At 36.7% G+C, this 12,677-nt stretch overlaps 1 protein-coding gene and 1 long non-coding RNA gene across 4 annotated transcripts in view; one reads left to right on the top strand and one right to left on the bottom strand.

The window, feature by feature from the left end:
- Positions 1–2,176: 2,176 nt before the first annotated feature.
- Positions 2,177–12,677, bottom strand: part of LOC141378670 (uncharacterized) — a 34,070-nt gene continuing 23,569 nt past the window's right edge. The window contains exon 4 of the long non-coding RNA XR_012393840.1: positions 2,177–2,274. This is a non-coding gene — a long non-coding RNA (uncharacterized lncRNA). The remainder of the gene's footprint in view (positions 2,275–12,677) is intronic.
- psmd8 (proteasome 26S subunit, non-ATPase 8) lies at positions 3,776–11,828 on the top strand. Of its 3 annotated transcripts, none has more exons than NM_001002131.2 (7): positions 3,776–3,928; positions 6,115–6,187; positions 6,274–6,376; positions 8,328–8,493; positions 8,574–8,674; positions 8,782–8,893; positions 11,088–11,827. In NM_001002131.2, the coding sequence occupies exons 1-7, from the start codon at positions 3,818–3,820 to the stop codon at positions 11,223–11,225; spliced, it is 804 nt and encodes a 267-aa protein (NP_001002131.1). In that variant the 5' UTR covers positions 3,776–3,817; the 3' UTR covers positions 11,226–11,827. The 3 variants fall into 3 exon arrangements, 2 of the variants coding, with proteins under 2 accessions (NP_001002131.1, XP_073785118.1); XR_012393642.1 differs by having other exon boundaries at positions 3,807–3,928; positions 8,782–9,731; positions 10,942–11,828; XM_073929017.1 differs by having other exon boundaries at positions 3,807–3,969; positions 6,058–6,187; positions 11,088–11,828.

Below are 12,677 nucleotides of genomic sequence, written 5' to 3'. Positions count from 1 at the left end.
AAATTACATCTAGCTTTGTTCTCTTCGGTTTAACAGTATTTTCGAAGGAATTATAACAATAAACACAACAAAAATGGAAAAAAATGTCATGAAAATGCCATCAAAATCGTCTCTTTGCCTTTTTTTAATTAAAATGTTGTTTAACACTGTCAAGTTTCGTTGCCCACAGTTGAACTTTTCAGTATACACGTTCAAAAATTTAATACGAAACACAATGCTTAATATAACAACATTGCAAAATTATGTTTGTATAATGAGCGAACTGTAGCACTACTTTTCCTTTTATTCATCACTTCGATTAATGAAGATGATTAGTCGATTATGGTTATAATTCCTATCAAAATATGCCAAAGCAAAAAAGTAACTAATTAATTTTGTTAAAAGAAGTTTTAAAATGATTATTTTTCTTATTTATATTTATAATATTTATAATATTTATTTTAAATAAAAATACATGACATCTAGCTATGTTCTCTTCAGTCTGTTCGGATTATAACAATGTACACGTAACAAAAATTGAAAAAACAATGAAGCAAATGTAATTAAAATGACATCAAAATCTTGCGTTTTTTTTTTTTCAATTAAAACATTGTTTAACACTGTCAAGTTTCGTTGTCTACAGTTCAACTTTTGAGCATACATGTTAAAAAACATTTATATGAAACACTACAATTCTTAAGATAACAAGTACACAGCAAAATTATAGTTTTAAAATGTGCTTGAACGGTAACAATACTTTTCCTTTCATTATTCACTTTAATTAATGAAGACTAGTCAATTAATCACATATAGTTACGATTCCTATTAAAATATGCCAAAACAAATAGTGTAACTAATTTATTTTAAATGAAAAACACCACCAATATGAATTTGCTTTGCTCATTTTATTATCAATATCATTAAAAATTCTCATACAGAATTTTACTATTTACAAATCTTTCTCATTTTATGCTGATTATCTTCTATATAAGGTACATTTCCCCACAACAGTGAGATAAAGTCCGAGGATGGCCTCCACAATAACAAACAGGCGGTTGTCTGTACAGCTTCACCTTGGGTCCGGATGTTTTTATGACAAAGGAGTCTGTTTTGATGAAACATTGGGGGCTGTGATTGGCCCTCTGTCCTAAACATCACAAATAAGGGGTGGTGCGACCTCAAGCGTTACAGTGGAGGATTGGCTTCTGTGTAATAAAGGCTAAAATTAACCATTTGCCCCCTCATAAAAAAGCCCCTTTTTATGAAGCGTACGAGGGGCGTGGTCTTTGACTTGTTTACCCCCACTGATTGGTCGCATTTAAAGTTGTGCTTGTATATTGCGTAGTTTGGGTGTGGCCTGGACATTCACGATCGTTCCCCAGTGCTTTAATGTCATTGCTGCCCGCCTGGTGTGACAGAAATATCGCACTTTTCATCCGCCACCTCCACCCACTCCTTCCTCTTTATCTCATTTGTGCGCATGTGCATCCATTACAGTAGAGAAGTCTTGTGTTTAGCCTTGTCATAACCGCCTATGGTCATAACCGAGCGGAGGAGCGTATTAATCGATAATTGACCTTTTTTTGTCAATAAATCGGTTATTACACCTATTTCAAATCGAAAGTGAACTATAAACGCTCTTATTATTCAAAGTTGTTAGCAATAAAGTACACTAGTGTGACTGTCGCTGTCTACAGTGTCCAGCAGATGGCGCTGATACATAATTACACGACTCCCATAATAACGTCTGAATGGAAGTTTGTCTATTTATTTATTATTGCAGTATGACACAAGTACAGTCAGATAAAACCATATAAACACGTTCGTCATAACGTATAAAACAAAGCACAAAATATAAAATTACATAAAAATTACATACAGGACAAAAATAATAACAAAAACAGGATCCTCTATAAATTTCTTCAATATACTAAGCAGTATTACTGATTTAGATTTTATTGTCTAAATGAGATGTCAAGACATAAATTAACAAAACAAGCATAAACAGAATCAAAATAGTTTAAAGTGTGACTTTTAAAAGGTTATTTAATAATAAATGGTCTATTGATTTCACACCACTGTTTCTATGTAGACTGAACACAAATGAATATTATGAAGTAATTAAATACACATAAATTAATAAATACATGTATTACCTGTACGCAGAACTTTATATTTCATTCATCATTTTCTTTTCAGCTTAGTCCCTTTATTGATTCGGCGTCACCACAGCGGAATGAACTGCCAACTTATCCAGCATATCTTTTACACAGCGGATGCCATTTGAGCCGCAACCTAACGATGAGAAACACTCATACACTCTTGTATTCACACACATACACTACGGCCAATTTAGCTTATTCAATTAACCTGTACTGCATGTCTTTGGACTGTGGGGGAAACCGGAGCACCCTAGGAAACCCACGCAAACATGGGGAGAACATGCAAACTCCACACAGAAATGCCAACTGACCCAGCCGAGGCTCAAACCAGCGACCTTCTTGCTGTGAGGCGATCATTCTAACCACTGCTACTTCATTAAATACAAATACTTATTTAATATACTTAGTTAAATACTAATATAAATAGTTAAATAATAATATACTTAATATACTTCGTTAAATACACTTATTTAATATACTTTGTTAAATGCTAATATACTTAGTTAAATAGTAATATACTTAATACACTTTGTTAAATACTTATACTTGTTTAATATACTTAGTTAAATGTTACTATACTTGATATATTTCATTAAATACACTTATTTAATATACTTCGTTAAATACTAATGTTAGTTAAATGATAATATACATTTACATTTATACTTAATATACTTCGTTAAATACAATGGTTTAATATACTTTGTTAAATACTAATATAATTAGTTAAATGTTAATATACATTTACATTTATACTTAACATACTTCGTTAAATACACTTGTTTAATATACTTTGTTAAATACTAATATAATTAGTTAAATGTTAATATACATTTACATTTATACTTAATATACTTCGCTAAATACACTTGTTTAATATACTTTGTTAAATACTAATATAATAATTTAAATATTAATATACTTAATATACTTCGTTAAATACACTTATTTGATATACTTTGTTAAATACTAATATAATAAGCTAAATATTAATATACTTCGTTAAATACACTTATTTAATATACTTTGTTAAATACTAATATAATAAGTTAAATATTAACATACTTAATATACTTCGTTAAATACACTTATTTAATATACTTAGTTAAATAGTAATATATTTAATATACATCATTAAATACACTTATTTAATATACTTCATTAAAAACTATATGCTTCTTTCATTCATTCATTCATTTTCCTTAGTCCCGGCTCAATCCCTCATTAGGAGTCACCACAGCGGAATGAACTGCCAACTAATATACCTAGTTAAATATTAAAATTGTTAATATAATTCGTGAAATACATATACTTATTTAATATATTTAGTTAAATTTATGTATTAACAGTATGGCTGTTTTCACCAATAATAATGAATCTTCTTAAAAACAAGCCCGCACTCCTAAGCATTATGACAACTGCTACACCAAAACGTCAATATTTTTAAACAAAACTATATATTTTGTTGATAATAATATTATTTGATACATCTAAAGTGAATAAATGAAAATAATATATGAATAAAGCAAATAAATGTCATATTCGTTAAGAAAGACTGCAATGGTTTCACCCAAAATATGTGCTTTTCCTGGTTTCCACAGTAACACGAACGATCTTTACGACAGAATACTGCCGTGTTCTGACAGGCCGGTGTCGTACATTTTTGCAGAATCACCATGGCGTCTGTGTTGAAAGAGACTGCGGGATTATATGAAACATTGAAAGCCGAGTGGAATAAAAAGAACCCAAACCTCAATAAATGCGGTGAGCTCTTGAGCAAGTTAAAGGTAAGATCGATTTTATGTAACAGAAAAAATATGTAAAAACTGTACAGATAAGCTGTAGTTGTGGCCTGAAGAGCAGTTAGCAGTGCAGCTATATTGAGTCCATTACGACGGATTCACGCTCATCAACAAACGCTTCATTGTGTGTTTTAGTTTATGGACGTTACGTAAAACTTGTATTGTTTTGTAAATTGTGAGACTTTGCGTTTGTTAACCCTTAAAGTAAAAAGTTAGCTAGCAAACCTCGAATTTAAATAACGTTACGTTAGCAGTGACACAAGATGACAGCGTGTGTGTGATCTGGGTAAAGCTGTTTTATATGAGCATATTCAGACTTTCTCCTTAATAATGTAGTTTCATTTAGGAATTTTTTTGCAAATTCTAAATTGTGAAATCATGTGAGCAGCCAATGAGTATCAAAGTACAACATTATTCAGTCGATTAAATAGTGCTAATTCATTTTCTTTTCGGCTTAGTCCCTTTATTATTCAGTGCTCGCCACAGCGGAAAGAACCGCCAACTTACCCAGCATAAGTTTTATGCAGCCGATGCCCTTCCAGCTGCAACCCAACACTGGGAAACACCCATACACTATTATTCACACACACATGCACTACCGGCAATTTAGCCTACCCAATTGACCTATAGCACATGTCTTTGGACTTGTGGGGGAAACCGGAGCAAAAAACTGAAAACCTGTAAGCACTGACTTTCATAGTAGGAAAAACAAATACTAAACTACCTGACAAAAGTCTTGTCGCCGATCCAAGTTTTAGGAACAACTTAATAATAACTTGACTTCTAGTTGATCATTTACTATCAGAGGTGGCTTATATAAAAGGCAAAGGCCTCTAGATAACGCAGATTTTATCACAATAAAATATGATCATGCCTTGATTTTTAATTATTGGGTTGGGGGTGTTTGATAGAGTGCGCACCAGCATCTGAAGAGCGAGGAGGTATCCGGGGGTGAGAAGGGTGCGCGACTTACTTGAGGACCAGGAGGGAGACGCGCAATTTCCAGGAGATTATCACTTGTTTGCAGGCATTATGAGTCCCGCAAATGCATAGAGACTCCTTGAACTTCCGGGATACTTAGGATGTCTGAATATCACGTTAAACAACTATAGTGAGACGCGATCCAGCGGTACATCCTTGATAAACTGTCTGTCATGCACTGCTCTTTCTGGAGCTCAGAGGAGCACATGACAGTGTGTGTGTGTGTGTGTGTGTGTGTGTGGTAACGTGACATGCGTTTTCAGCGGACGGAGAGCTGTTCAGAAATGCTAGGTAAAACACGGTGTGGATGTGGATCATTTACGTTCTAAAATGGCATTTTAACACTAAGACGTATTAGTGTAAACGGGGCCAAAGTGTGTATTTTTCGCAAGTGGGTTGGCGACAGTGGCAGGGCAGAGGATCGGCGATGCCAGCTCAACATCGTGTTGTCTATTGGCCATCGGCGAGGGACGATGACATCATCTATCAGCCTAACCCTATCCCAGAGATCATCAAGGCTAGTGACTGGGAGGCTGGTGACTGGGCTGGCCAATCCTGGAGCACCTTGACCTGCTTTGCTTTCAGGAACTTTAATGTGGAGACTGAAGTATATGAGGAGCGCTATCCTGCTGAAGAATTTGCCCTCTTCTGTGGTTTGTAATGTAATGGGCAGCACAAATGTCTTAATACCTCAGGCTGTTGATGTTGCCATCCACTCTGCAGATCTCTTGCATGCCCCCATACTGAATGTAACCCCAAACCATGAATTTTCCTTCACCAAACTTGACTGATTTCTTTAAGAATCTTGCGTCCAGTTGGTCTTCTGCAGTATTTGATTGGGATGCAGTTCAACAGATGAGTCATCAGATAAATCCACCTTCTGCCACTATTACAAATAATCAACTAGAAGTCAAGTTATTATTTGTTGCTCTGACAACTGGGATCAATGACAAGACTTTTGTCAGGTAGTGTATGGAAGCCAATGGTTACAGGTTTTCAGCTCTCTGTAAAATCTCTTCTTTTGTGTTTTACTGAAGTAAGAAACCCTCAAGTGGTTACAAACCTTTATGTGAGGAAATAGTAAGATTTGATTTTCGGGTGAACTATTCCTTCAAGACTCATATTTAATGCAGTTGTCATGTGTTAAATCCATTGTGTTGTGTGTGATTGAGTTTTATTTTTTTCCAAAGATTTCCCTGTTGGAGTTGAACTTTCTACCAACCACTGGGACCAAACTAACCAAACAGCAGCTTATCCTCGCACGTGAGTATAAATAAATTGTATTTGAATGAGATGTGTGTAGCTGAAACAACTGATAAATTTCTTTTATGATGTCATTTTTCTTTAAGGAGATGTTTTGGAGATTGGAGCGCTGTGGAGCATTCTGAAGAAAGACATCCCCTCATTTGAACGCTACATGGCTCAGCTTAAATGCTACTACTTTGATTACAAGTAATTCAGTTTTCCATCATATCTCACTCAGCTGCCATAAATTGAAATTTTCTTTTGGGTTTTTTGCATATAAAAAGGTCCTTGTACTATAAAACATCCTGTATGTTCCAAAACTATTTGTGTGTCCAACAACATTATTGAAACCTATCGGCCATATTTTGTGCAAGTATGACATACCAGTACCATATGACAGTATAGTTGCAGAAGAAGGTCAATGTTTTTGAAGTAGAAATATGAGACAGATGCAAAAATGGGTGGAAAAATTGCTTTTGCCTTACCTTCTGTGTGATCCTAACACTTTGTCTACACTGAACAAAAACTTTTAGTGGCAAAACCACTTCATGTTAGAAATGGCACAAGTGCTTGGGGGAAAAAAGAGATGGAAGAGTTCAGTTTGCCGAACAAATTATTGATCATGTTTACAACTAAATATTCCAGTATTCCAGTAGTAGTTGCATTGGCAGCTCAACTGGACAGAAAAGGCATGTTTATGCTGATAAATATAGGTAAGAAATATATATACACCTGTTATCACTGGAAATAGAACATTTTTAGACTGCTTTTAAAAGGAAGATAAGCATGGGGATTGAAACATTTTGGAAACTCTGTATTTGTGCATGTTAGAAGATCAAATCTGTAATTGAAGCCTGTGACATAAATATGCACACTGATTTTTTTTTTTTTTTTGTGTACTATGCTCAATTGTTTTTGGTGTAGACATGGTGTTATAACAAGGAACAGTGTTCCATTTGTTGTTTTATAAATTTTAGACAGTTTGATGCAGTCTAAGAGCCCTATAATACACCCGGCATGTTTGGCGTGATTTGTTGCTATTTTCAGACCAGCGCAACCCTAATTTTCACGATTCGTGCCACGTTGTTTAAATGGCAAATCCATTTGCGCCACTTTCTGGACTCAAAGGTGTGTCGGTCTATAAAGGAGGTGTGTTAAGGCGCATTGTTGGAGCGTTGCTATTTTGAGAAACAGAAATAGCAGGTCTAAAGTCCAATGCAGAGCGCGTTAGTTATGCGCCTATATAGGTTCAAAACGGGATGTACAGCAATACACAAATATATTTACATTAAAAAGAATAAAGGATTAAAATGTTACAAAAAATATTATTTACTACATAAACGCCCTCTCTATGCCTTCATGTGTGGGGGGCTTTTTTCAGTTTATTCATGACAATTAGCATTTTTATTATAATGTTGTTATTAATAGCAGTATTAATTATTTTGTGCATATTTATATTTGTTTTAATAAAAACAAGTTTAGATTTGTTCACCTTTTTGTGTTTTGTAGACGCATCACCATATGTGGCATAAGAGCAGGACGTGTGTTTGGATGTAACACTTTTTTATTATTGATTATTTATTCGGTTGCAGGAAATTAGAACTGAATTTATAAATAGTTTTGAAAAAAATCTTTGCTCTTAACTAACAAAATTGTTAGTGTAAAAACTGTAGGCTAATGAATGTAGGCTAATGGATGTCTTCAGTGGAGTGCGTACAACAACGTTTACTGATTCACGAAAGTAAAGGAGTAAAGTAAAGGTAAAGAGGACGAGGCTCGTTCTTATATGCAAAGATATATAGCAAAATGAAAGTTAAACTATATCCTTTACTTTTGCCATTTCCAACCACAGATTTAAATAGTAAATACATACTAATTTTAATACTTTTTTAAATACTAAACTGTTGCAAAAGTTAAACCGAAAAATGTAATACCCAAATTTAACAAAATTTTGCTGTTGGTTCCTAAAACAGTGTGATGAAATGTACATTCAAAGGAAATATTGGAGACAGATTTAGGGTATTTGTTTAAGGCCATTATATGCATATATAATTATCCATTTTCAATGGTTGTATACTGCAAACTATTACTTTCAAGAATAAGGATTTTTGCCTGTCTTTGCTCCTGTTACAATTCCCCATCTTCTGAAATGTCACAGGGATGAGTTGCCTGAGTCGGCCTACAGGCACCAGTTGCTGGGACTAAACCTGCTCTTCCTGCTCTCTCAGAACCGAGTGTCTGAATTTCACACAGAGCTGGAAAGACTGAGCGCAAAGGACATCCAGACGAACGTCTACATCAGACACCCAGTTTCATTAGAGCAGGTTTGAGACACTTGTCACTTAAATTGAACTTGTACAGCAAATGTCTGCTTTTTTCCTACCTTTTTCTTTCTTAATTTCAGTATCTGATGGAGGGCAGTTACAACAAGGTATTTCTTGCCAAAGGAAATATTCCCGCGGAGAGCTACACCTTCTTTATTGATACTCTTCTTGATACCATCCGGTAGGGGTTTTATTTGTGGTCTAATTATCTCAGTGTTGATGATTTAACTGTCTTGAATAGATTTGGTCTTTACCGAGTCATTTACATGTCTTGTGTTTTGTTTGTAGAGATGAGATTGCAGGTTGTATAGAGAAAGCATATGAACAGATTCAATTCAATGAAGCCACGCGGGTGCTTTTCTTTTCCTCTCCAAAAAAGATGACAGACTATGCAAAGAAAGTAAGTGTTTAATGTGTTTCTCATAAATGTCTGAATTTGGGGCTGACAGGATCTTCATAGCAGCCTCAGCCAATGAAATTAGTCCGTAATCGACTACTGTCTGAACTGGTGTATTTGCATTAAACAATCTGATTGGCTGATGCGTCCGTTTGGCGCTTGAAAAGTTGAGAAATTTTCAACTTCTGCAGTGAGCGACGCCACTGAAACGGCGCCAACGCATGAGAAAAGGTAGGGGTACAAAAATGAAATTGGTATTGGGCCTTAATATGTAAGTCACTCGCACTTGACCCTTCATCCGCATCTGGTGTGAACATACCGCTATAATTAGCTTAAAATGTTTTCAATAAAATAATTAACTTTTATCAATGATTGTTATACATTTAGCTGGTATGTGTAACAAGTGTGACTGATAGCATACAGCAACATCTGGTCGTAAAAACTGACCTCTATTCAAGAGAGAATTGCAATGCATTTAGAAAATTTCAGAATGGATGCAGAATCATTTCTTGATTCGAAGTGCAGTGGTTTATTTTCTCAGCCCTAAATGGTACATTTGAAAAAACAAGAGATGTTATTTACATATTCATTTGCGCACTGCGCCCAGCTATATGGGGGACATAAACATTTTCACTATACTGCTGCCTGGTTATTTCAATCAGAATTTAGCATTATACTGCCCAAGCGTTGCATTAAAACAAACATTTGAGATTGGCTCAGGTCAAACAACAGACAAAAATAGTTGACTCAACTTAAATTTATTGAACTTACTGAATTTACTGCAGAGCTTTTTGAGTTGCCTCAACATAAACCGAGTCAACTACAGCAGTTTCTCAACCTTGTTCCTGGAGGACCACCAGCTCTGCACATTTTCCATGTCTCCTTAACCAAACACCACTGATTCAGATCATCAGCTCATTAGCAGAGACTGAAAGACCTGTAATGGGTGTGACCAATGACTGTAAAAAATATGGACGACACGACAGCCCTTTTTCCCATTGAACGCCTTGAGGGCAAAACGCCTGCTTGACGGGCACAAACTGTCGCAAAAGACTGCTGAAATTGGAGCCAGACATGCGCAGAAGGACTGTCTGATGGAGCCAGAGGAGGAGCCGCGAAAATGAGCAGAGTCGAGCTTCCAATCAAACGCTTTATGTAAAATCAACTACGCCCCCCGAACTTCTCAGCATGCGTTTGCTGTCATATCAACACAAATGGATGTAATAACGTTAACAAATATGAGGGTTTTATATATTCAATCGCGCCAGCTCCAGGCCGCAGCGCATAACTTACTCGCGGCGTCGCGGGCTGATTCCGGCTCGCATGCGGCAGCGCCTGCTCGCTCGGCCGCCGCATCTGGCTTGATTGACTCGGGCTGGAATTGGGTAGTGAGTCCAGGCATCCGGAGTTGGTCCAGCAGAGGTAACATTAGTCAGTCTGAGCTCTGAGAGATAAGTCTCCGGCAGGCGAGAATCTAGCCGGAACTGTGTTTTGCTATCTGGGTGGCTAGGCGTGTATCAGCAAACTAATAAAGCCCTGAACTTAGCGAATAAACAGTGTTCCACCAGGATCATGTATGTCAGAAACTGTAGTTTACTGCTGAACTTATTTTGTCATGGTAAAATAACACAGAAATCGAATAATAACATTTCAGTCTACTTCAGTCTCCTGCCGAAGCTCAGACGCCGCGCTTTGAGAAACTGTCAATCACAGCTGTCAATCACGATGACACGCCCAGCATTAAATTACTGCTAAAAACAAACTGTTTACAAAAATGAAGATCTGCACCTATTTCAGCACAATAACCAGAGCCTTAATCGACCAGAACTATCTTTCGGGACATTTTATTGCAAGTGTAATATTTTTTTTTATTTGGGCTCAAGTCTCCTTCATTAACACGGAGGAGGCGGGCTTTATGACTTGTACTGCAGCCAGCCCCCAGGGGGCGATCTAACGGCCGAAACCTTCACTCAAACGTAGGCTTGCGGCACACTTGGGTGTGACAGACAAAGGAGAGACTTCCAAAACATGCAGTGTTGGTGGTCCTCCAGGAACGTGGTTGAGAAACAGGTTGGGTTTGAGTCAGCTCAAAGCTGTGCAACAAGTGGCCTTTCAATTTTAAATAGAGTCAGTTTTTTTATAGCGATGTATTTTCCACGCATTACAATGTTGACGTTTTGACTTTTGTGCTCCGCAGAGAAACTGGACCCAGAGTCCTGATGGATACTACTCATTCAGCACCCAGCATCAAAAGACAGAGGAGGTGACCATCCCCTCCACAGAACTGGCCAAACAAGTCATCGAGTATGCAAGACAGCTGGAAATGATTGTGTAGTGTGGATATTTGACACATGTATACATAAAGGTTCACATTTGTTCATCCAAACATACAAATAAAAGCATTGTACAGTGGCCATATATCTGGACTCAGTTTAGACAGCGGATGACACACCCACAAATAATGGATCTCAGAGGCCTACGAATGATCAATATCTGCCTGTATCAGGGTCTCTTGGTATGATTGTGTGTTGGATGTGTGTTTTCAGTAACTCTCTTGCATTACTGGTGATCATCTAATAACCGCTCTAAGTTTTTTTGGAAATAAACATTTAATACGTATAGTTTGAATATCAAGTTGTTTTTTCCCCTCAATGTTTAATGGGTTTTTTTTAACAAAAGTGAGTTTGAGAGTTTGGAAAAGTGGGTCTAGATAGTATGTTGGGGATGGAAGCTAAACTTCACTGCTTATTCAATGTAATCCCAGGAGTATTCATTGAATTATTGTACTCTCCGCCTTGTATCCTAGCAACTGTGAGAGGATTGGTTAAAAGTTTGCAGATGTTTTTCTTTGTTTATCCTGTAATGGGATAAAAATCCCCCAAATTGTCAAAAGGAAGTGACAGTTCATAGTAAATAAAACTGTTTTTTCTGATTCTTATAAGTGAAGTTTATTTATAAACTTATTTCGAGGGGATCAGTTGCTTATGATTGCTTGCGGCTGACCCTGCATTATCCGATTTATGATTCGCCAATCAGACAATTCCTAAGCCACTATAAATACCCTAAAGCCCTGCTCACACTGTGAGATTTCAGCCATGATTTTGTCCTCTGAGACAAATTTAATTTAAGATTTCTGAAATCCTAGGCTAAAATCGTTGATCTTTGATTGTTGGTTTGACATGTTCACAGACAGCTCGTTGCGATCAGATTTTTCCTCCGATGAAGTTCTGGCACTGTTAGAAGATTTCAGACACTTTCCTGCAGTGTGACAACAGCTGCGATGAGCGTCAATCCAAGAACCAATCGGAGCACAGAATCTAATCCACAAGAAGCGAAATCCATGCAACAATTGAAATGACCACAGGGAAATGTCAAAACTGTTTTTTCTTATTGGTTTTATTATTGAGACACGCCGTGTGCAAAATTTGCAGCTACAGATTGTTTACATTTGCTGTGGGGAATCGTTTCAGAAAGCAGTATAGTAAAAGTGTCACGGGTGGAGGACGTCAAACTCCGGTGGCATTTTTTTTTTTGTGTTTGGCGTGTCTTCATTGTCGTTCAGTCTGACTTTATGACGGCTGAGAACTTATAGTGTGACATGGGTGTCATGTTCGTGCAGTCTGACATGCTAGAATCATTCAGGATTATAAAAAAACTTGGGCTTAAGTTTCATACCACAGTCATCTTCGTTTGAAGAATACCCCCTTCCACCCCTACTCTTCCTTTCCTAGAAAAGTGGCATGGTGGCCTAGTAGCTAGCACTGTTGCCTCACAGCAAGAGCGTCTC

The sequence above is a fragment of the Danio rerio genome, chromosome 18 (assembly GCF_049306965.1).
Source record: "Danio rerio strain Tuebingen ecotype United States chromosome 18, GRCz12tu, whole genome shotgun sequence".
Classification (NCBI taxonomy): domain Eukaryota; kingdom Metazoa; phylum Chordata; class Actinopteri; order Cypriniformes; family Danionidae; genus Danio; species Danio rerio.
The sequence above is the reverse complement of the archived record's forward strand: the minus strand, read 5'-3'. Positions and strand labels throughout refer to the sequence as shown.